This window comes from Quercus lobata, chromosome 4 (assembly GCF_001633185.2).
Source record: "Quercus lobata isolate SW786 chromosome 4, ValleyOak3.0 Primary Assembly, whole genome shotgun sequence".
NCBI lineage: Eukaryota > Viridiplantae > Streptophyta > Magnoliopsida > Fagales > Fagaceae > Quercus > Quercus lobata.
In genome coordinates this window covers 75,964,094-75,990,386 of record NC_044907.1, presented here as the reverse complement: position 1 = coordinate 75,990,386, position 26,293 = coordinate 75,964,094, and the positions used below count along the sequence as shown (strand labels likewise).

Below are 26,293 nucleotides of genomic sequence, written 5' to 3'. Positions count from 1 at the left end.
AACAAACAAATGAAGTATGAGGGAAGTCTTAAATCATTAAACTCATAAACACTTGTTGAATACAATAAAATCTAATCCTATCACAAACTCTTGAAAACTTTGCAAGAAGAAAGTTTATGGCATGATAAATTTTGACAACCTGTCTTTTTGAAACACTTTAAATAGAACTCATTAAGACATCTTAGTGTGAAACAGAAATAAAGAATTGCATACATAAAGAAACATGTGTATAAAGAGAGAAAAGAAACAACACATGGAAAGGTAGGTGAATAACAACATACATCATCATATATATAAAAAAGAAATAAGTACAATGTATGTCATCAATAAAATGGTCACAAGACTGGTGTACAGGAGGATAATGTAACTAAGATAAAGAAAAAAAAAGTACATATAATCCTCACTACATCCCTAAGAAAAAAAAAGAACACTCTCCTTAACAAAAAAGTCCTATCCTAACTTTGCCCCTAGATACACTACTCTCATCATCCCAACCAAAACTATTCACCTTTTTTGTCAGGAATGACAAAGGGTAAGTCACCAAGAGGTCGTCATCTCATCATTACTAGAAGAGCTAGCATCCTCATCCTTATCATCATCACCAATACCATCATCAGCATCCTCATCCGCCAAAGCCTCGGGCGAAGGAGAAGGAGAAGCGACGAAGCCACCCGTTTGAGCCTGTCTTCATGCAATATGACAACAATGAGTGTTCACTTGACACAAATCATCACTGGGAGTGTCAAGGTGAGCATCCATGCGCTTAAACATCATCATGATGGCCTTAAGATTCACACCACTCGCTGAAGAAGAAGGAGTGGAGGTGGATGGAGCAGAAGGGGCTGGAGGAACAGTTGTCTCTATTTATGGCCGCTTCGGTCGAAGCTGGGCCTCACTTTGTCTAACAGACGTCACGCTAATGGCACCCATGGTGGGAAAGAAAGGAGAATTAGGTAGAGGGATCAAAAGATGGCGAAGAATCCTCGTGATAGCCAAAGGAAAGATGAACTTATCACAGGTCGCCGTATCTCTATAGACATCGATGAGAGAAAGGATAAAGTGAGAAGGAAAATCTATAGAGGTCCTTAAGAATGGATAGCAAAAATCAAGCACGAGGCTTTGTAATGAAGTTATATGAGACAATGGATGGAGAACGAATGCCATCATCATGTTAAGAAATCTCGAACCTTTTGCAAAATCCGAGCATAGAGTGTTTTGATGACCACCCCATGTAGAAGGTTTCTCACAAAAGTAAGAAATGAGCTCGTCTTTGGACATAGTCCTCAGATGCTGATAAGCGTGGTAGTCAAGATGCGCTATCTGTGGAATGTCTAGTATCTTGGATACAAGATCCGGAGTGACTACAATACGTGTACCTCTGACATACGTAACAAATCGAGGCACAGAGGTATCGAAACCATGCATATTGGACTATAACTCTTGTAGGACCACAATAGGACAACTTACGGGCATCTCACAGAGAGATTCCCATCTCTAAGTGTGAATGAAACTGGGTAAAGCAGTATCGGAAAAGTTCGATAGAATCACGTGGTGCTCAAGATGAATGCCATGTTTAGAAAAGTTCTCCGAGAAATCCTTATGGGCCTTCTCATCACGGAACCGAATGTGAGTTGGAGTAGGATCAGAAGATGTCCCAGAACGTAGATGGTTTCGAGACAGAGTAGATTTGCACTTGGGTTCCATGCGTAGCCTATCCGAGAGAGAGTGAGAGGGAGAAAAAAGAAACATAGTATCACAACCTAAAACAGATGTAAAGAAAAGAAAGGGTACATATGCATGAAAAAAAGTACGAACAAGTGACATGCAAAAAATAAATACATCATGGATTTAACCCAATCCAAACCTAACTGCACACAATTCACATATCAATCAACACACCTATAATGCATGAAACATTGTGAAAATGCAAATGGAATGCAATACATGATCATATAGCATTAAATAAGAAACACCTAACCCCAAAATTTCACCAAAATCTCAAAAGTTTGCAAAAACCCCCAAAATTTCAAGAGAACCCAAAACCTAGGTCTAAATGCATGAGAAAAAAGAGAATAAAGAAACATACCAAGTGATTTGAGACAACATTAGGAATAAAATCACATGAATAGAAGGTTTAGAGTGAGAAAAGAGTGTTTGGGTCAAGAGAAAAACTTTTTCAGTTGAGAGAGAAAAGTGAAAATGAAGTCTGGTTTCGCTGTCAACATATATATAGAAATCGCAGCATGATGGATCGAGGATCTGTCGAGATCTGTTGAGCACTACATCTCGACAGATATGAATCTGTCGAGGTGCTGTCGAGAATCTATCTACGGCAAAATCATCTTGATGGATCGAGATTCTATCGAGAATTTATCGGCCAAACAGAAACTTTCTCGATGGATCGAGAATTTGTCAAGAAGCTATCAAGACAAATTTCAGATAGCTCGATGGATCAAATATGCGATAAGATCTGTCGAGAAAAGAAGTCCAAGAGGCTCAATAGATAGAAAGCTGTCGAGAATCTATCGAGAAGTTATCGAGCTTGATAAAAAGCAGTTTTTCAAAGAGAGGAAAAACACATAGAGATGAATGCAAGCAAGCAAGCTACTCAACAATAGATCCAATCAACATGTTAAGCTTTTAAAAACATCTCTTAACAAGAAAATGAAAAGAATTCATGATCCAAAACACACACACACTAAACAAGTCTAACCAATTTTATATTTTAAAAACAAGCTAAGACAGTTTAGTGAGTATACATTAACACATGTATTCCTTCTGATGGCCAAATCACATTGTACTTGCACATGTATCAAAAGTAGCAAAAAATTTCGCGTGTTTTGTGTGAAAACATAACAAAAGTGCATAAATGTCTCATGTTATGATGATTTGAGATATGAGAAAATAAAATTTACTCACACACAATCATAACTGCTTGATGGGGACTATCACCTTCATGGTATATCCTATAACTCCCACATCTCCTAGAAACATGCTTATAACCATATTTAAAAGCATTTTAATTCCTTTTGCATTTTTTTTTTTGTTTTTGCATATTTTTTGTTTTTGAACATATCATGCATAGGCATATAAGAGAGAGAAAAGAAATACCCAATTATGTTAAGATAAAAACATCACAATTTTGCTATGCTGAAGCACACAAATGTTATTCATGATTGGCAAGCTTTTAGTGGTGATATGGTTATTTATGCATTTCTATTAGAATTTTTTAGTCCTTCCTATCAAAAAGAGTGATATGAATGTTAAGTATAAGAGATTACTTAATCATACTCATCACAAACAGGAGCCACAAAACTCACTTACTTAGTTGTGCATTGAGATGCTCATATAAGCTACAAAAGATACAAAGTTTAGAAAACTTTGTTTCAATGGCCATCCAAGGTACACAAGTATTAATGTACACAAAACACACTATTTTTGTATTTTTCTGACTTTATAATTTTTTATATATTTATTTTTATGAAAAAACAAATAAAACTAAAACTGAAAACAAATAAACAAAAACATGTTAAACAATGCAAAGCATAAAACTAGATGCAAATGCATGAGGAAAGAGGAGAAAAAGGAGAAAGAGGAGAGATCACTCCATGGAGATTACACCAATGTTTTGGTGTAGGAATTCAAACTGTTTGCTATCAAGAGGCTTAGTGAACAAATCAGCCTTTTGATCATCAGTGTGAATGAACTCAAGAGTGAGTGTGCCATCTTCGACAAGCTCTTGAATGAAGTGGTGTTGTATCTCTATATGTTTTGTTTGAAGATGTTGAACATGATTCTTAGAGATGTTTATGGCACTGGTATTGTCACAATAGATGGTAAGATGTTCTTGATGAATACCATAATCAAAGAGGAGTTTTTGCACCCACAGAAGTTGGGTGTAGCACCTACCGGCAGCGATGTATTCAGTCTTAGCAATGGATAATGAGATGGAATTCTGCTTCTTACTCATCTGGGAGACAAGATTATTACCCATATAAAAACAACCCCCCGAAGTACTCTTTTTATCATCAGCATTCCTAACCCAGTTAGAATCAAAATACCCAGCTAAGACATCATTGGTGTCCTTGCTATACCACACACCAAAATCGGCAATGGATTTGACATACTTTATGATTCTTTTCAAATAATCATATGAGACTCTTTGGGATTTGCCTGATATCTAGCACACACTCCAACATTGTAACTAATGTTAGCTCTACTAGTAGTAAGGTAAAGAAGACTACCTTTCATGCTTCTGTATAGAGAATAATCAACACTTTTTTGTAAGAAATCAATAGTGAGTTTAACATTTGGGATCATAGGGGTTTTAGCAGAACTAGCAAATTCCAAACTAAACTTTTTCACAAGATTTTTAGCATATTTAGATTGAGATATGAATATACCTGACTTTTGCTGACGGATCTGGAATCCAAGGAAGTGATTTAACTCTCCAATCATGCTTATCTTGAACTCGGCTTGCATGAGTTTGGAGAAATTATGAGCAAGTTCATCCTTTGTAGACCCGAAGATGATATCATCAACATAGACTTGAGCAACTATCAACTCGCCATCTTCCCTTTTGATAAAGAGTGTTTGATCAACTTGTCCTCTTGTGAAACCATGTGAGACCAAATATTGTGTAAGTCGGTCATACCAAGCTTTGGGTGCTTGCTTTAATCCATAGAGTGCCTTCATGAGGTGCAATACATGATCCAAAAAGTGTGGATCAATGAATCCTTTGGAACCCAATCAAGAATGCAGTCTTCGCATCCATTTGGTAAAGCTTGAACTTCAAGTGACAAGCCAAGGTCAAGATAACCCTAATGGATTCGATATGAGCTACAGGAGCAAATGTCTTATCAAAATCTACTCCTTCCACTTGAGAGTATCCTTGAGCCACAAGATGAGCCTTGTTGTGGATTACATTTCCCTCCTCATCAGTTTTGTTGCAGAATATCCACTTTGTGCCAATGATGTGCTCTCTTTCTGGCCTAGGTACTAGGGTCCAAATATCATTCCTTTAAAATCGAAGTAGTTCATCATGCATGGCCTTAACCCAACTTTCATCCTGGAGAGCATCCTCCACTTTGGTGGGTTTAACCTGTGACAAATAGCAAGAATAAGACACAAAGTTAGCAACACATTTATCAACTATACGCTTTCTCAGTGTAAGTTCATTCATATTTCCCACAATAACTTCAAGAGGGTGATTCATTTTGATCCTTGAGGAAGGTCCTTTCTCTTCATGAGATTCAGAATCAAGTGATGTAAGAATATCTACAGAAACTTGTACAACACTTGGAGTACTTGGAGATACAGGCTCTTGATCAACTATTTCTTGAACAATCCTTCCCTATGAAGGAACTGATCCCCTTAAGATGCTTCCCTTCTACGGACTCAAGTAAACTACCTAAATGAGCAAAAAAGAAGGCTATGGAAGGACAATATGCTCTAACAGCAGAATAATCTACCATGGAAGAATCGGAAAAGAAGAAGAAGCAAGAAGGACTTACCAGGAAATGCTGAACAAAGAAAGGAAGCTCAGAGGAGAAACAAACCCTAGAACAGAGAACTGAATAAGGAAAAATACAAAAAAAAAAAAAGAAAAAAAAAAAGAAAAAGAAAAGAGGAGCGAAAAACGCAAAACAAGTGGCCAAAACTCACGCAGGAAAACCGAGACATGTTTGCACGTCAAACACATCCTAGCCATACTCGTGGGGCCCAACCACCCAGACATCAAATCCTTATAAATGCATAGCGCACAGAATATGAAGCGTCAGATGAATTTGTTTAATCTTGTCTTTTAGACGAGATAAAAAACAAAGGGGTAGCTGATGAACTAGAAATTTATGGTCGTCATTATACAAAGATCGTCATTCACCTAGAGAAGACATTATGCATTTATTACGATCATTGATGACAAAACGTAACTAATGGATCAACGGTCACAGAATGAGTTGTGGCCTCCAGACAAAGATTCTATAATGCACTAGCCGTTGAGCATAACTGCAGCACATCATTGCCCATTAATGAGGCATACAACTATAAAAGAGAAGATAACAGAAGCTAAAGGTACACACAAATATTCTATGAAATCATTTTCTACTCATTTTCTCTCTAGAATCTTTCTCCCTTACTGACTTAAGCATCGGAGGCGGTTTGGCTAACGCCACACCGGTGTGTTACTCTTCCACCCAGTTCATTTCGCAGGTTTCTCATCCACAGAGACAACCCCATTCATAGCATCGTCCATCCGCTACGAGGAGGAGCTTAACTGTTGATTTTTTGCATCATCACAGTTAATGTAAAGAAATTTGGGGTTAGCTAGACAAATTTGTGTTTCGTGTTCTAAAGTGATTTGCCCTTAGATGTATTAGTTGGGTATACAATTTAACAATTGTATAGTTAGAGGTTGTTATATTTTGTCATGTGATGCTGATTAATCTTACCCATGATTAATCTTTTCGCTGGCTCCCTAGAAAAATCTTAAAAGCATCCGAGAAGATGGAATGATGTTAAGGAACTGTATCATAAAAAATGGGCCAGCTCTTCAAGTTACTCAGAATTTGATACCCCTTTTAGTTTATCCTTATATTACACTATTGCAGATTTTCGTTCTATAGAATATTTGACACACACGCTAAATGTGTCCACCGTTCTTGTCAAATCAAGGGTTTAGTATCTATTCTTAAGAATAATTTGTACGAGTAGAACCGAACTATTGTAGTATATATAAGGCACAAGAACATATAGACAAACATATATAATTCGTCACTTATTTAGCCTATGTAAATCTCGAAAAGGTTAAAGATACATATTCAAAGCAGTTCCACTAGGGAGAAAGAAAGATTTGTATATAATCTTTCAAGAACCTAATAATGGGTGACAATAAGTGGAACTGCTTTGAATCTTTCTTTCTCCCTAGTGGAACTGCTTTGAGTATGTATCTTTAACCTTTTCGAGATTTACATAGGCTAAATAAGTGACGAATTATATATGTTTGTCTATATGTTCTTGTGCCTTATATATACTACAATAGTTCGGTTCTACTCGTACAAATTATTCTTAAGAATTGATACTAAACCCTTGATTTGACAAGAACGGTGGACACATTTAGCGTGTGTGTCAAATATTCTATAGAACGAAAATCTGCAGTAGTGTAATATAAGGATAAACTAAAAGAGGTATCAAATTCTGAGTAACTTGAAGAGCTGGCCCATTTTTTATGATAAGGGGTATCAAATTCTGAGTAACTTGAAGAGCTGGCCCATTTTTATGAGACAGTTCCTTAACATCATTCCATCTTCTCGGATGCTTTTAAGATTTTTCTAGTGAGTCAGCGAAAAGATGAATCTTGGAAGAGATAAATAATGTAATCTACAAAATGATAAAAAAGATTTGTAAGACATAAAGATGCTTTTAAGGTAGGTGAAGTCTGAGAGTAGCAACTATAAAAAGCATGGCTTTGTGGCTATTTCAGAGCAGACGGACCTTCACCTTCAGCTCCAAAATCCAAATATTTCAACCATGTTTGCCCTGTTGTTCATGCTGTTTACCACCATCACCGCACTACTAATTCCAACCCTCTCTTCACAACCACCACCACCACAACCCTCCCTTACTCCGCCTCCACCATTGATAGCGCCAGCATTTGAGTTTCCTCCAAGTCCCCCTTTCATTCCATCACTACTAGATGACAACATATGGCCTCCACCAAGTCAAACACAACCAGTATCCGTGCGGTTCGTGTTGGGTTGTATCTTGCCTCTAATAATATTAATTAGCTTAATCGTAGTGGCGATTTACATTCGTCGACAAAAAGGGCCAAAAGGGGACCAAGGGGATCCAGGGAAGCCAGGGCTGAAAGGGGAGAAAGGGGAGAAAGGGCCAAAAGGGTACAAAGGGGATCCAGGGTCACCAGGGCCGCTAGGGCTACCAGGGCCACTAGGGCCGCCAGGGCTACCAGGGCCACCAGGGCCGCCAGGGCTGCCAGGGCCATCAGGGCCACAAGGGCTACCAGGGCCACCAGGGCTGCCAGCCTACCAGTGCTACCCGGGCCGCCAGGGATGCCAGTGCCGCCAGGGATGCCAGTGCCGCCAAGGATGCCAGTGCCGCCAGGGATGCCAGTGCCATGTTAGGTACTAGGAAAAGATAAAAATAATTTTTTTCCCTATTTGTTTGGATTTTTATATATTTTTCCCTAGTTTTTACCTTTTGGTTCGGTCTGAGTATTTAAGTGTTAGAGTTTCTGCAATGGGCTTTTTTTTTTTTTTTCTTTTTCTTTTTGGGAATTTAGTTTTAGAGTGTTTGTATTTGGGTGTTAGAAATGGTTTTTATTTATTTATTTTTTTTAATCTTAGTTCTATTAATGGTATCAAAATCCGGACTGGACAGTATGGTCCGACCCGGTTAATGAAGAACCACCTCTTGAAACAGTTTTTTAAACCTAAAACCCACTCTGTACAAAAAATACAATGAACTGTATGAACCCGGATTTGAGAGTCGTGGCCGGTCTCACGGTTTAGGTTGAAGCTAGAAAAAAAAAGAAAAAAGATGGGGGCATTGACGTTATTCCATTTTCTCCGTTGAACTTTGGCTTTTTATCTCTCATCCTTAACACAAATCCGAAAATGCAATCCCAAAACACACCAAGTCCACAAAATAAAATAGAAATGAAAAGCACAAATCTTATCTTTACCCTGCTTCTTCTACGTTTTCCAATTTTCCTTCTTCTCCAATATTCTGTGTTTTCTTTCTGCATTTATTCTTCTTGCTTGTTTAGGGTTTCCTTTCTTCTTCTGTCACTAGTACCCAAAGTGGCAAAACCAAAAGAAATAAAAAAATCTAAGATTTTTTTTTTCCTTTTCTAATAAAGTTGTCTACCAATATGGCAGACAGTACCCGTTCCCAATGAAAAGGTTGGACATGTAGCCATGTTTCCACCATTCATTTGCTTTTAGATTTTTTAAAACCATTTTCATTTAATTGCGTGTTTTATAAGACATTTGAATATCTAATTGCATAATTTATTGGTGCTACAAACCCATGTATTCATATGTTAAATTCATGTGTTATTGTAAATTAAAATTTATATTATAGATTAAACAAGTGCAAATATTATACACATTTGCATAAAAATATATAATGCTGTAAACATTTGTTTTGTCTATAATATAATTCTATCTTATCTTGATAGTATAATGTAAATTAATAATTTTTTTTATTATTGTTTTTTTAACAATTGAAAATATTCCATTGATATAAAAAATACATTTGAAAGATGGTTTTTATTTTTATTTTTTGAACTATTTATTCATTTTTTCTATTTATACTAATTTATATTTCAAAAAAAATTTAAATTAATTATGACATCACCACGGTTCAACCTCAAAAATTTTAAACCCCTTTGTTCGCCAGTTCTTTAAACGATCCAAATTTCAAAACCATTATATGGGTTAGATAAGGTGTGTAGAAGTTGGATGATTTTTTGTGTTGTTAAGTAAGTTCTTTCTTGAGAATTTCTATTCAATTTGTATATGTTGTTAAGTCCTTCTAAGTAGAAATTATTAGGAGCTATGTCTCGAGTAGTCCCAGTGGTGTGCTGTCGCAGGCAACCAAAAATAAAACCTATACTCCTAAAAATATATGTAGTAGTGCGAGTAAAGATCGTTCCCACGGAGAGTATCTAGCCTAGTTTTATGCTACGTGAACAAGGAGGGGGGGTGAAGTATAATGAAAACAATTTTAAGGAAAAAAAATAACTGAGGAACAATTCAAATTAAAGTATCAAAATTAATCAAAAGAACAAACCTTGGTCTAAGTCAACATCCACCATCAGAATTTTACAACTAATCATCGATGCAAGTATATATCAATTCACACTTTGAATATTCACCAACGGAACAATTTTCCTATCTCTCCTTAGTCGTAGTTAATTAGAAAACAAGCGATCTAATAAATCCTAACTACTAAACAACCTAAGACAAGCGCTAAAGTTTTAATCTAGTAGCAGCCTTAAGAATCAGAGAGATCGATGAAACTAAACAACACAAACACAAGCTGTTGCATTTAATTTAGTCGAGCATTCTTCCTAAGATCTAATAATTTCTGATGCAGCAAATCATTAAATCTTGGTTGCTTCACAAGTTAGAGAGATCAAACAATTACGAAATTGATATCTAACCTAGCAGTAGGTTGCAACGAACAATAAACTAGTAGGCCTCCTAGTAATTAAACGAGACAATCATGAAAATAGGCACAGAAAAACATTCGATATTCAAAACATAAATTGAACAATAAAAACAAATTAGATCTCACAGTTTTATTCATTCCCAGGCTTCAGTTTCCTTCGACCAAGTATAAAAGTTTAGCCAAGTAGGGCCATGATGAAAACTCAGAGGAGAGGGGAGAGAGAGGCTTGTGTGTCCAATTTTGATTTCTCCTCCCCCTTTTACATTAATTACCCCTTTCCCAAGCCTCCAAAATCTCCTAAAAATATTCTCAATAATAATATCTAAACCTAACTAATTAAGGAAAAATATTAAAAATAAAACAAAGTCCTAATATAACTAGGAAAATGGTGTTTTTCAGCTGGAAATTTTGTGCACCAGATCTGGAAGTTTCTGTAAATAAACCTCATCAGATTTGCATATTAGAATTGTAGGCAAAGGAACATTCCAGAACGTCAGCAATGCAGGTGCAGCAACTTCAAGCCCGATTTCGATCTTGATGCAACCCGTATCTCTCGAAACTTAAATCACAAAAGTTGTAGAGCTTTGTCTTGGCATTCCATAGCATCTTGAATCATCTCAATGGGAGCTTGGATGAGAGAGTTATGCCCAGATTACGAGTAGAATCTGATATAGGTTCACCATCCAAGGGTGTGAGCTTGGCATCGTATTCCAAGGGAGTGGAAATAGTTTTATTTTCTATGATATCAGCCTTGGAGAGAATGTTAGAAGCATATTTAGCTTGGGATAGATAGTATCCATCAGAGGATGAGGTAACCTCAAGCCCAAGAAAATAGCTGAAAGTGCTCAAATCTTTCATCTCAAAATGCTGACTAAAGAAGTGCTGAAGAGATCAGATACCTATAGAATCATCTCCAATAATAATCATGTCATCAACATGATGAAGAATAAAAGTGATACCAGCAGAGGATCTTCGAACAAAGAGAGCAGTGTCATGAGGACTCGAAGTGAAACCCTGCTAAGCAACAACTGAGCTAAACTTTTCAAACCAAGCCCAAGGAGCTTGCTTAAGGCCATAAAGAGCATGACAAAGGCAACAAACTTGACAACCTAAGTGATTATAACCAGGGGGTAGTTGCATGTACACTTCTTCTTGGAGATCTCCATTGAGGAAAGCATTCTTCACATCCATTTGATAAAGAGGCTAATGGTGAATGACAACCACAGTAATGAGACATCTAACAGATGTAAGGCGAGCAACATGAGCAAATATTTCCTCATAGTTAGTGCCATATTCATGAGTAAAGCCTTTGGCAACGAGGCGAGCTTTGTATCATTCAACATATCTATCAGTCTTGGTCTTGATCTTGTAAACCTACCTATAACCTACTACAGACTGATCAGGAGGCAAATCAACCATATCCCAAGTAAGATTTTTGTGAAGGGCATCTAGTTCTTCGGACATAGCTTACTGCTAAAGAGGATCAATATGGGCCTCACGATAGGTGTGAGGCTCATAGAGGGTGGCAAGAGCAAAAGAGCAGTAATAATTAGTGAGATAAGAAGAATTAACACTTACCCGAGTAGAGCGATGAAGGTCAGGACTGACAAGAGGTTTAGGAGACGATGGTGCCACAGAATCCAAGATAGGCGAGTCATGTGCCGGGGAAAAAACTAGAGATAAGTCATTTGGAGAGGCAGCCGATGTTAAATAATCCTCCACAAATTCAGGATAAAGAGGAAGGAAAAGATTAGTAAAAATGGGAAACTTTGAGGAAGAGGACATAGGAAATTGCTGAAGACTCATGAAAGGACGATATTCCCAGAATTCAACATGATGGGAGACACGAAGGCGATGAGTGATGGGGTCATAGCAATGAAAACCCTTTTGGGAAACACCATAGCCAAGGAAGCAACAGAGACAAGTATGAGGTTGGAGCTTTGTTTGTTCATGAAGAGGAAGAGAGACAAAACAAGTACAACCAAAAACCCGAAAAGATGAGTAGTCAAGGGATTGACCATAAAGGAACTCAAAGGGTGATTTGTTGTGTGTAGTCGGTGAAGGAACGTGATTAGTTATGTAAATAGCAGTGAGTGTTGCCTCACCCCAAAAGTGTTCATGAATAGAGGCAAAAATGAGAAGGGTGTATACAACATCAAGAATGTGACAGTGTTTTCATTCTAGACAACCATTTTATTAAGAGGTATAAGGACAAAACCGGTGGGGGAGTGTACCTTTGCTATCTAAAAAGGACAAGAAAGATTTATCATTATATTCTTGAGCATAATATGATCAAAAGATGTGAATGGTGTGATTGAACTATGTTTCAATCATTTTATGAAATGTTTGGTAAATGTACACAAGTTCAAACCTATGGTGAAGTAGATAAATCCAAGAATATGGAGAAAAATAATCCACAAATATGACAAAATATCAGGATTCCCCCTCAATGGGAACTGGTGCCGGACCCAAAATATCAGAATGTATAAGATCAAAAGGTGTAAAAGAAAAATAGTCACTATTATTAAAGGGCAATTTTGTTTGTTTTCCAAAATGACAGGAAGTACAATAAAATTTTGGAAACTAAATTGAACCTAAATGACCTTGAGAAGCTAACAACTGAGGATGAGATAAAGATGTATGATGAGCATGCCATAATTTAGGTGAGAGGGTGGTAGTAGTAGCAGCAATAGAGACAACTTGTGAAGGAATCTTCAAGTTGTGAACCTCAAACATACGTCCAACCTTACAGCCTGTCCCAAGCACTTGACCCGTTCGAGGATTCCGCACATCCACACCATGATTAGTAAAGAGAATATCTACTCCTAATTCATAGAGTTGACCAACGAAAAGCAAATTCAGGGACAATTTTGGAATATGAAAAGTGTCACTAAGGGATAAACTAGGATTAGAGATTGTTCCTTTATGACTAACAAGCATAGGAGTTCCATCAGCAGTGTAAATAGAGATAGGATGTGCTAAGGGTGCCTTATCAGAGAATTGTGATTCATCAGGCGTTATATGGTTACAACATGCAGTATCGCAAAACCAAGAATGGTTACCTGAAGTAATAGAAAGGGCAGTGGAAGTTCGGGATAAAACCTGTTGAACTACTACCTTAATATCAGCTATAGTAAGTGAGGAAGCCAAAGATGGACCTGTTGGAACCGATGGATCTAAGGGACACATAGCAGTTGCTTGAGGAGGAGGAGCTTTATTCTACTCTTGCATGAACTTATGCAGTTTGCGACAAACAAAGATGTCATGGCTCTTTGCACGGAAAAACTCGCAACAAGTACCTTTTAAAGGCTGAGTGGAAGGACTCCCAAAGGTTAAGCATGGAGGGGTAGTGGTTGCAACAATGGAGGGTTATGGGGGAAGAGAGGGTGTAGCCAATACATGGTCAGAGGATGACATGTGATAAGTAGGTCGACGATTCTCCTCGGAGGTGAGCTCCTTGACTACAGCATTAAGAGTGTTACGACATATGTGAATCTTGTTAGGAACATATGTCATTTAGAATTGGCTAATCTTTTGACAAAACGCACTTTACTTGTAATTGGGTAGATTTAGGATGTGTTTAACACTTCAAGGAACAAGAGTTCAAGTCCAAGTGTTAAAACCATACAAATCTGTCCAAGAAACAAGTGAAGAAGTGCTGGATTTTAAATCTCGACAGATAGCTCGACAAATAGAATCTATCGAGGTTTAAAAGGCATGTTTAGCCTGATGCTTAATAGCTGCTCGACAGATAACCTATCTATCGAGATTTACAGAAATCAGTTTTTCATATCTGATTTCACACCAATCCATGTATACATGTTTAGGCTTTCTTTTCTCACAATCCTAAACATATATAAGGATTATTTTAAGGGTCGTCACAGTAGATACAAGTGAGTGAAACTTAATGCAAAGGTTTTTCACAAGCATATTGTGACCAGAGACATATGCCCTAGTTCATCGTTCTCTTGAAGAAGCTGCTGCATTTGTATGCTGTAGGATTTTGTAATCAAGAAGTTTCGTGATCTTCATCGTGTTAATGAACTGAAGAACTTTGCAGCCAACATCCTTCTCAAGTTAGTGGTTAGTCACGTACTTGGATTCGTGCATCAATTTGGTTAGTCATGTACTGGGAGCCGTGGATTGAAAGGAGAGATTGTCACTACAGAACAAGTCCAAGGTACTGGGATTCCTTTACTTGTAACCGCTTGTTGTTATAATAGTGGATTCTCGAGAGTGGTGACCTCAAATTCACCCGGTGGGGTTTTGTCTTGGAAGTTTTCCCCATTCGTAAACAAATCACTGTGTCAACTTTATTTTCTACTACATATTAACTTAGTTGGTGATTTGTTTGTGCTATCACGTGTATTGCATGTTAATTAAATTAATTAATTAACTTGACTAATTAGTTGGTTAATTTATCACAAGGGGTCAATACATTCTTGGCCTATCAAGTGGTATCAGAGCAGGTACACTCTAATTAGGGCTAATCTTTGCTATGTGATCCATTGACCCTTGTTGTCATGGATAGAGGACACTTGTTAATTATATCTCCTTTATTTGATAGCACTAACTATGCATACTGGAAAGTATGCATGAAAGCTTTCTTACATTCATTAGATGAAAAAGTATGGCAAGCTATAGAGATAGGCTGGGAAGCGCCGACTGATTGGGATGATGCTAAAATCAAGGCGGCTAACTTCAATAGCAGGGCATTGAATGCTTTATTCAGTGCAGTCACAAATAAGGAGTTTAAGAAGATATACTCTATTGAAACTACCAAGGAAGCATAGGCCATCCTCTAGATGACCTATAAAGGAACCAAGGATGTCAAGGATTCGAAGCTTCAAAGGCTTACTAAAAGCTTTGAAGAGATCAAGATGAAGGAGGATGAGTCGTTCAATGAATTCTATGCCAAGATCAAGGACATAGTGAACTTAGCATTTAATCTTGGGGAAACCATTCCTGAACCCAAGATTGTTAAAAAGGTGCTCAGATCTTTACCCAAGAGATTTCATGCCAAGATCACTACAATTGAGGAATAAAAAGATATTGACAAAATTCCTTTGACAGAGCTGGTTGGGAAACTGCAAACCTATGAGTTGGGTTTGACAAGAATCAAGAAATCAAGTAAGGGAAAGAGCATGGCACTAAAGGCCAAGAGCAGTGACTCTAATAAGTCTTTAGACGATAAAGATTCTAAAATGAAATCCTACATTACAAGGCAGTTCAAAAAGTTTATGAAGAATGCCAATGCTAATGATTTGACAAAGACCGCAAGCAGTCCAATTCATCTAAGTTCAAGAGCCAAGACAAAGAGAAGAAGGATACTAGGGATGGCGGTTAGTATACTATTCCATCAGGATCTAAGTGTTTCGGGTGTCAAGGCTTGGGACACATGAAACAAGAGTGCCCTACATATCTCATGACCATTGGGAAACGCAAGGCACTTGCTGCTACATTGAGCGACACCGAACTTGAGGATGATTCGGAAAATGAGGATGATGGAATCTTGAATGCCTTCACTGCCATTGTAAATTCTACTGAGGGGATTGTTGAAGATATGGATGAAGAAAAGGACTTGGTGGAATCTAAGTTTAAAAAGATAGATAAACAAGATGACATCCACATAGCCTATGCAAAATTATACAAAGTCTCAGAAAAGCGTGAGAAGTTGTATAGGTTGGCTACCAAAAAGCTCAGCAATGTGGAGCTTGAGCGAGAAGAAATCTGCTTGAAGTTTGATGAAGCCAATCAAACCATTGGAGCACTAAGATTTGAGAATAATTTCTTGGTTGAGAAGACCAAGAACCTTGAAGCGGAGCTGTTTCAAGTCAGAGCTTAGTTGGAGAGAACTTCAAGTGCAAAGCTTGACGAGATGCTCAACTTTCAAAAATCTACTTCTGATCAAACTGGTTTAGGGTATGATTGCTCTTCACCTAATATTGCTTCTTCTAATACTACTGTTTTTGTTTCACCTACTAATAATGTTGATTTTGAGAACCAAGATGTCAAAATTGCTTTAGCTAGTGAGAACATAAACAAGGGTAAATTTATCTTAGGAGCACCTCCTAAACTTTATAAGAAAGAGACTAAAAACCCTAGGGCTTAGAAGGGCAATACTCAAAAGTCTTAACAGAAGAAGTAACATCATGGTGGAGCAATTGGACATGCTCGACCAAATTTCTATTAGTGGCTAGTCACTCAACAGAGCAACAGTATGATCTCATTGGGAAACCATAATCAGTTTCCATCCTTTTTTGCTCCTCTTGGAGATCTACTCAAAGCCCTCATGTTCCTTTTGAACTTGAACGGTTTCAATTCTTCCCCCCGACCACTGGATCAAGGGTTTGCTAAACAGAAAGGTTCTTCTAAGGTGTGGAAGGAAAAAGGCTCAAAGTGACTTAGTCACTTTTCCTCTCTCTCCTTTTCTTGTTTTTGAGTATGCATTACTTTTGTGTTTTGCTTTCCTTTTTGATTCAGACTAGTTTTATGCTTTGCTTTGTTTAACATGTTTTTGTTTTTTTGTTTTCAGTTTTGCTTCATTTTTGTATTTCATTAAAAAAAAAAATAGAAAAATTAGTGAAGTACAAAAGTAGAATGTTTGTGTACATTGGTACTTATGTACCTTGGATGGCCATTGAAACAAAGATTTCTAAACTTTGTATCTTTTGTAGCTTAGATGAGCATCTTTATGCACAACTAAGCAAGTGAGTTTTGTGGCTCGTGTTTGTGATGAGTGAGATTAAGTAATCTTTTGTACTTAACACTCGTATCAGTCTTTTTGACGAGAAGGACTAGAAAATCCTAAAAGAAAGGTATAAACAATCATTTCACCACTGTTGCCCGCTAATCATGAAATGACATCTGTATGCTTCTGCATAGCAAAAGTACAACGTCAAAAGCTTAACATCATTGGGTATTTCTTTTCTCTCTCTTATATGCCCATGCATGATATGCTTAACAAAAGAAAATTTGCAAAGAAAAATAAAAGCAAAAATAATCAAAATGCTTTATATATGATTGCAAGCGTGTCTTCTAGGAGATACGGGAGTTATAGGATGTACCTCAAAGGTGATAGTCCCCATCAGCCAATTATGATTATGTGTGAGTTAAAGTGATTTTCTCATATCTGAAATCATCATAACATGTAGAAACTTATGCAATCTTGTAATGTTCTTTACACGCAATATTTAATATTCTTTGCTACTTTTGATACACGTGCAAGTATAATGTGATTTGGCCATCATAAGGAACACATGTGTTAATGTATGCTCACTAAACTGTCTTGACTTGTTTTTTAAATATAAAATTGGTTAGACTTGTTTACTGTATGTGTGTGTGTGTTTTTGGTTTAAATGCTTGTCATTTTTTTTGTTGAGAGATGACTTTGAGAGTTTAAAATGTTGTTTAGATCTCTAGTTGAGTAGCATGTTTGATTGCATTTGTTAGGATTAGTGCCCTTAAATTCTATTGTATGATGCTATGTATGTTATTATGTACAACATTATGCATGACTTAATGTTGTGATTAATAAAGTTGTTTAATTATTATCTAAAATAGTGGTAACATGAATATTCGGACATTATCATATAGTCCATGAGATGCATAGTATGTGATTTATGTGAAAAGTCATAGAAGATATAAATCACAAGTTCTTTGTAAACTCAGAATTTTAGTTCGTAGTCAGTGATGAAATTGGTCATTTCATCTGCGAAGACTATAACATATCAACTAAGATGATTTGTCTTGATCATGGAAGTTGAGACTTCTAGTCGATATGTTGATATATTTTAAGAGTTAAGACAAATTGAACTGGACCACTGTGAGATTTATTATTCTCCTAACAACTGTCAAATGAATAATAAATCTCACGACTGTCAAATGAATAATAATGGACCTGATCATGAAGTGTAGGTTGCTTTCATATATCAAGAGTGAGATCTAATATAACAGTCAAAACTTCAATATGTTGGGCAGCCACATTTAGTGCTGATGGAACATATATTCTCAAGATGGAATTCATAGTCTCTTAATGAAGATACAAAATATTCTCTTGAGATAAGTTTAATGGGTTTGTTATTCAGAATGTTAGGCCTAACTACTTTGGTAAAGAGTTACTAAAGTATATATTTATGAAATTGGATTTCATAAATATATGATGAATAACTTAAAGGATTAAACTGGGTACTCAAGGATTAAGATGTAGTAATCTACAAAGTGGCAGTCTACATTAATGACTTTGTATTACTACGAATATTTTATTAAGGGATTGCATGTAAATAAAGTCTTGGGATATAATTTATTAATAAGGCCTAGAGTGTAATTATATTTATATAGTGGTATTAAATATAATTAATGGCAACTTTGGACTTGTCAAGAGTTGACAGAAAAGCCCAAGGTCTATTGTAGCTAGAGTCTTATTTGTTCCCTTTTAGCCCCACTTCAAGTCACATACTAAAGCCCAATTGGAAAAGCCCAAAAGGCTAGCCTAATTAGATAATCAGTTAAAAGGAGAGAAACATACAGAATTTTGAAGATACATGAAATGGTTTGTATGTGAGTGTTGGACACTCTCTAATTCTCTCTTGAACATACACATATAACTGATTGAGAGACAACACTTCTTGGGTATAAGTGGAATTGGATTGAGGATTAAAAGTGTTTCCAAGTACTTCTAATATTTGTTTTGAAATTCACCACACCAAGATACACTCTGTTGTTCTTATATTCTGAATCTTATACAGTACATGTTATTAATTACGAATGTAGTAGATCCGTTAATATTCTACTGCATATGTTTTGTAAGTGATACAAACATGTATTTTTCCATCAAATGGTATCAGAGTGGTCTTCAATTTTGAATCTGTTTAACATGTTTTGTGAGTTTTGGAATCAAAGATAATAGTTTCATATTGTTAGATGATTATGCATTTAATTTTCTGCATGGTTGTTGAAACTATGCTTTGATAAAAACTGATATTGATGTTATGATGTTGTTTAAATTTGAATTTAAGTATGTTAAATTGATCTTTAAGGCTATAACATCAATGGAATTCAGTTTTGATATCAATCTTTGTCTATCATGTTTATATGATTGTTGTTTGTTCATGAAAAACCGTTGAAAATTGTCTACATCTGCCCTTTAAAAACTGAAAACACGTGTTTTTTGCAGGTTACCTTCTCGTGAAGTTACTCACAAAAAATGTCTCTAAAGCACAAAACTTTTCGCAAGTTAGCTTTACTCATGAAACAGCCCCGAGACAGTCGCGAAAGTTTCTATCTGAATTTTGTGTTTTCACTATTTTTCCTTAACCCATTTTCACGAGAAGAGCTTAGTCGCGAGCTTCTCGTAAAAATGCCTCTAAAGTATGGTTTGAATTTTTTCTAAATGTTTTCAAATGTATAAAGAGCAAGGCTATGCGTAATTAGATTATGCATGTTTTATAATTTAAAAACCTTTCTTTTAAAACATCTAGTGGGAGAGAGATACAAAGGTTGGATCTCACAGCCTCCCTTATCGGTTCAAAGTAGTGTGAAATATATATTTTGTCTTTACTTCGAGCTTAGTATTCCATGTGGAGAGTATTTATTTCATGGTCCTACAAGATTGAATTTCCTGGTTTATAGTGGTTTGATCAAACACCTTGTCTTAACTTTGAGCTTTGCATTCCATGCGGAGGGTGTTTTTATCATGGTACTACAAGATAAGCCTGTTAGGGGTATGAAATGTGGCTACACATGATTCTAGATAATGGTGGACACTAGACTAAATATTATAGTATCCTCTATGCTGAGTTCTTACTATTAATATTCAGAGGCCAAATGTATTACGGCATATTATTAGTGTTTGATAAGAGTTATCATGATAGCAATAATAATGAGAATAGTTCTCAATCAATCATAGTATTTAATGTTCACTTTATGCTGAGGGATATTGAATATGGGATTGGGTTTTCATTGCATATATTATATTATGGTTTTATTAAGGTTCCAACTATATGTTTATATGCTAAATTGATAATGTCCAGTTTACTTATAATATTCATGTTTATTGTTTTCATATTTGATCATGGCATCATTTAGCCCACTTGTTACTATTCTTAATCAAAACAAACTGACTGGATCCAACTATGTTGACTAGAAAAGAAATTTGGACATTGTTCTTATAGCCGAAGAGCACAAATATGTGCTTACTCAACCATGTCCTAGCTTTCCTTTATTAGATGCTCATCCTCAGGAAAAACGGAGATATGATCATTGGCAGAAATCTAATGAAATGGCCAAGTGCTACATCCTAGCATCTATCTCAAATGTTCTACAGCATCAAATGCAGGATGTAGAACTAGCTTCGGACATTGTGCTAAGTTTTAAGGAGATGTTTGGTGAGCAAGGCTATTCTGCAAGGCAAGAAAACATAAGACAAATTTATAATACCAAAATGGCTGAAGGTACTTCAATAAGGGAGCATTGTCTTAAGATGATCTCCAATCTAATACACTAGAAGTTTTAGGTGCCGATATAGATGGAGAATCCCAAGTGGATATGATACTCCAGTCACTACCAGAATCATTTAAGGAATTTAGACTCAATTATAATATGAACAAAAAGATTTATTCATTTTCTGAATTAATGAATGAATTGGTAGCGGCAGAAGGTATTCCTAGTACATTTAGTGTTGATGCCAATATGGCTGAAGCTTCTACTTCTCAACCTAAGTTGAAAGGCAAGGGTAAGAAAAAGAAGAAGAAGGACTTCACCAAGCAAAAGGGTAAACAAATTGCCTTAGGGGTTGCCGACAAAGGAAAGAAGATCAAAGGAAAGTGTTTCCATTGTGGTGAGAAAGGACATTGGAAGAGGAATTGTCCAAAATTCAGGGCTACTAATAATAAGGGTATGAAGAGTTCATTCCTTCTTGAAATATGTTTAGGATAAAATCCCACAGATTCCTGGTGTGTGGATTTAGGTTGTACTAATCATATTTGCAATTCTTTGCGGGGGTTCCAGGAGACCAGAAAGCTTAATGAAGAGGAGTTGTTTCTTACTTTGGCTGATGGGAGTAGGATTTCAATTGTAGCAATTAAAGTGTTTAATTTATGCTTTGAGTCTAAGGTTTTAATATTGGAAGACTGTCTATATGTCTCTAATGTTCGTAGGAATTTAATTTCTTCAACTTATTTGGGTAAACATGGATATTGTGTTATCCTTAAAGACAATGTTGTAATAAAGAAGGGTAAAGTGTTTATCTGTTTTGGCAATATTGTGGATGGTCTTTATATTTTAACTCTTGATAAGCATGAATTATATAATTCTAAATTAGATAATAATTCACATGTAAAATCATTAAAGAGAAAGTTTTCTTCTACTAATGATGCATATCTTTAGCATTTACGCTTGGGTCATATAAATTCAAATAGGATTCAAAGACTAATCAAAGATGGTCTCTTAGAGCCATTAGATTTTGATGGATTTTTAGTTTGTGAATCTTGTTTGGAGGGTAAAATGACCAAAAAACCTTTTAATGTAAAAGGTAGAAGAGCCCAAAAGTTGCTAAAACTAGTATATTCAGATGTATGTGGTCCTATGTCAATCCAAGCAAGAGGTGGCTATGAGTATTTCATTACTTTCACTGATGATTACTCTAGATTTGGTTATGTGTACCTAATGAAATGGAAGTCCGAAGCCTTTGAAAAGTCCAAAGAGTTTAGGGCTAAAGTTGAGAATCAATTGGGTAAACACATAAAGGCCATTCGATCTGATCGTGGTGGCGAATACCTTCTTGGAGATTTTAAGGATTACTTAACTGAAAATGGGATTTTATCCCAATTGACTGTACTTGGAACTCCACAACAAAATGGTGTAGTGGAAAGAAGGAATAGGACTCTTTTAGATATGGTTAGATCCATGATGATTTATTCGACTCTACCAATTTCCTTTTGGGGATATGCCTTAAATACTGCAATGTATCTTCTGAATTTAGTACCTTCGAAGTTTGTTCCTAAAACACCTGTAGAGTTGTAGAATGGGCATAAACCTAGTATGAGACATCTCTATATTTGGGGTTGTCCAGCACATATGTTAAAAGGAAAGTCTGACAAGTTACAGTCTAAAACAGAAGTTGTTTTCTTTGTAGGGTATCCAAAAGGAACTGTTGGAGGTTTATTCTATAGTCATAAAGATAATAAAGTGTTTGTTAGTACAAATGCTAAATTCTTGGAAAATGACTATATAAATGATTATACTCCTAGCAGTAGAGTTGTTTTGGCTGAAATGAATGAACCTGTAAATGAACAACCAATAGATGACACTAGGGATGATGTGGTTGTATTGGATACACCACAAGATACTACCTGTGAGATGACTAGTACACAAGAGCCTTATTGTAAGGCCACCTATAAGGTTTATAGGTCTGGGAGAAACTTATGAAGCTATCTTAGAAGAGGCTGAAACTAATCCTTACACTTATGAAGAAGCAATGAATGAAATATATGCATATCATTGGATCAAAGCTATGAAATCAGAATTAGATTCCATGTATTCCAATCAAGTTTAGGATATTGTAAAGGCGCCTAACGGCATTAAACATGTTGGTTGTAAATGGGTTTACAAGAGGAAGAGAGGGATAGATGGAAAGGTTGAAACCTTTAAAGCAAGGCTAGTGGTGAAAGGGTATACACAAAAACAAGGTATTCAAAATTCTCTTATCCATTGGTGCTCATTATGATTATGAGATTTGGCCAATGGATGTCAAGACGGCATTTCTTAATGGCAATCTTGAAGAGGAAATCTATATGATGCAATCGGAAGGTTTTGTAGCAAAGAACCAAGAGCATATGGTATGCAAGTTGAAAAGGTCCATTTATGGACTTAAGCAAGCATATAGGTCATGGAACATCAAATTTGATCAAGCAATCAAGTCATTTGGTTTTGAGTAAAATCTTGACGAACCATGTATATACAAAAGACATTAAGATAAAGTAGTAATGTTCCTAGAGCTTTATGTCGATGATATTCTACTCATTGGAAAAGATGTAGGGGTAATGTCATCAGTAAAGGTTTGGTTGTCAAGCCAATTTGATATGAAGGACTTGGGTGAGGCTAACTCTATTCTAGGGATCAAGCTTTGGCGAGATCGCAAGAATAAGATGTTAGGCTTATCACAAGCTGGGTATATAGATAAGGTTCTAGAATGGTTTAAGATGCAAAACTCCAAGAAATGATTACTCCTTTCAGACATGGAGTTCCTCTGTTTGATGACCAAAGGCCTAAGACTTAAGAGGAAGAAAATATGATGAGACAAGTTCCTTATGCTTCTACAGTGGGAAGTCTCATGTATGCCATGCTTTGTACTAGACCAGATATCTGTTATTTAGTTGGCATGGTCAGCTGGTATCAATCAAATCTAGGACCAAAACATTGGCAAGTTATAAAGCATATTCTTAAGTATTTACGGAGAACGAGAGATTATATGCTTGTGTTACTAGTAAGAGGATTTAATTCCCATTGGCTATATAGATTCAGATTTTCAATCAGATCTTGACTTCAAAAAGTCCACTTCAAGTTGTGTGTTGACCTTGGGAGGTGGACCCATAAGTTGGAGGAGTGTTAAGCAATCTTGTAATGCAAACTCCACCATCGAAGCTGAATATGTTGCTGCTTGTGAGGCGGCAAAGGAAGCTGTTTGGCTTAAGAAATTCCTTTTTGATCTTGGTGTTGTGAGAAAGGAGCAAGTTCCTATAACGTTTTTTTGTGACAATAGTGGAGCGGCTATGCAATCCAAAGATCCAAGGAATCACAATAACGGAAATCACATTGTGAGAAAGTACCACACCATTCGAGACATTATTGCTTGTGGAGATGCAGTGGTAGCAAAGAATGTAAGTGCAAATAATCTAGCAGATCCCTTTACCAAAGCCATGCCTAAAAGGACTTTTGAGTCACATTTGGAGGGAATCAGTGTTAGATTAGTGCACAATAGTCTTTAGGGCAAGTGGGAGATTGTTAGGATTAGTGCACTTAAATCCTATTGTATGATGCTATGTATGTTATTATGTATGACATTATGTATGACTTAATGTTGTGATTAATAAAGTTGTTTAATTATTATCTAAAATAATGTTAACATGAATATTCGTACATTATCATATAGTCCATGAGATGCATAGTATGTGATTTATGTGAAAAGTCACAGAAGATATAAATCACAAGTTCTTTGTAAACTAAAAATTTTAGTTCGTAGTCGGTTATGAAATTGGGCATTTCATCTGCGAAGACTATAACATATCAACTAAGATGATTTGTCTTGATCATGGAAGTGGAGACTTCTAGTTGATATGTTGATATGTTTTAAGAGTTAAGACATATTGAACTAGACCGCTATGAGATTTATTATTCTCCTAATGATTGTCAAATGAATAATAAATCTCACGACTTCTATTTACATGAACTCTTAATCTTAAGAGAATAATGGACCTGATCATGAAGTGTAGATTGCTTTCATATATCAGGAGTGAGATCTAAAGTAACGATCAAAACCTCAGTATGTTGGGTAGCCACATTTAGTGTTGATGGAACATATATTCTCAAGATGGAATTCATAGTCTCTGAACAGAGATACAAAATATTCCCTTGAGATAAGTTTAATGAGTTTGTTATTCAGAATGTTAGGCCTAACTACTTTAGTAAAGAGTTAAAGTATATATTTATGAAATTGGATTTCATAAATATATGATGAATAACTTAAAAGATTAAACCGGGTACTCAAGAATTAAGATGTAGTAATCTACAAAGTGGCAGTCTACATTAATGACTTTGTATTACTACAAATATTTTATGAAGGGATTGCATGTACAATAAAGTCTTGGGATATAATTTATTAATAAGGCCTAGAGTGTAATTATAATTATATAGTGGTATTAAATATAATTAATGGTAACTTTAGACTTGTCAAGAGTTGACAGAAAAGCCTAAGGCCCATTGGAGCTACAGTCTTATTTGTTCCCTTTGGGTCCCACTTCAAGCCACATACTAAAGCCCAATTGGAAAGGCCCAAAAGGCTAGCTTAATTAGATAATCAGTTATAAGGAGAGAAACATATAGAATTTTGAAGATACATGAAATGGTTTGTATGTGAGTGTTGGACACTCTCTAATTCTCTCTTAAACATACACATATAATTGATTCAGAGACCACACTTCTTGGGTACAAGTGGAATTGGAGTGAAGATTAAAAGTGTTCCCAAGTACTTATAATCTTTGTTTTGAAATTCACCACACCAAGGTACACTCTCTTGTTCTTATATTCTAAATCTTACATAGTACATGTTATCAATTGCGAATGAAGTAGATCCGTTAATATTCCGCTGCATATGTTTTGTATGCAATACAAACATGTATTTTCCTTGCATTTTTACTTTGGTATGATCTCTTTTCTATCTTTTTATCATACATTTCATGCAATTTGATCTAACTTTTGGGGTTTTGGAAATTTTTTTGGGTTTTTCAAATTTGATGAAGTTTTTTGTGATATTTTTGGGATGGGTTTCGTTTAAATGATCTTAAATGTTCATGCATTGCATCATATTTGCATTTTAACAATGATTTGCATTTTAGATGTGTGTTTACTATATTGAAATGATGTGTTCTGGTTGGATTGGATTGGGTTGAGCCCATGATGTTTTTATTGTTGCATGTTACACGCTCATGCATTTTTCATGCATACGTACCTTTTTTTCTATCTCATTAATTCTAATTTGTGTTGGTGCTTTTCTGCTTATCTCTCTCTTTCTTTCTTTTGGTTAGTTGCTCTATGACACCTAAACATAAGTCTGCTCCGTCTCGGAACCCTCTTCGTTCTAGGGCATCTACTTCTGATTCTACCCCCTCTCACATTTGGTTCTGTGATGAGAAGGCCCGTACGAACTTCTCGGAGAACTTTTCAAGACGCGGCATTCATTCGGAATGCCAAGTCATCCTATCGGACTTTTCACTAACCTTTCCACTGTCATCTACAGTAGGGGTTGGAGGTCAATTTGTGGCATCTCGGTCACTTGTCCCTTTGTGGTCATACAAGAGTTTTACTCTAACATGCACAGATTTGATTA

At 36.1% G+C, this 26,293-nt stretch overlaps 2 protein-coding genes across 3 annotated transcripts; both read left to right on the top strand.

Annotated features, from left to right (window-relative positions):
* Positions 1–7,445: 7,445 nt before the first annotated feature.
* LOC115984272 (collagen alpha-2(IX) chain-like) lies at positions 7,446–19,599 on the top strand. Of its 2 annotated transcripts, XM_031107236.1 has the most exons (3): positions 7,446–8,065; positions 8,102–8,138; positions 19,367–19,599. In XM_031107236.1, the coding sequence occupies exons 1-3, from the start codon at positions 7,528–7,530 to the stop codon at positions 19,404–19,406; spliced, it is 615 nt and encodes a 204-aa protein (XP_030963096.1). In that variant the 5' UTR covers positions 7,446–7,527; the 3' UTR covers positions 19,407–19,599. The 2 variants fall into 2 exon arrangements, with proteins under 2 accessions (XP_030963096.1, XP_030963095.1); XM_031107235.1 differs by having other exon boundaries at positions 7,447–8,138; positions 19,367–19,598.
* An 871-nt stretch (positions 19,600–20,470) lies between these two features.
* On the top strand, positions 20,471–21,215 carry LOC115985819. Its single transcript, XM_031108721.1, has 3 exons — positions 20,471–20,642; positions 20,840–21,085; positions 21,199–21,215. Exons 1-3 carry the CDS (start codon positions 20,471–20,473, stop codon positions 21,213–21,215), a joined length of 435 nt encoding a protein of 144 aa, XP_030964581.1.
* The last annotated feature ends 5,078 nt before the right edge of the window (positions 21,216–26,293 follow it).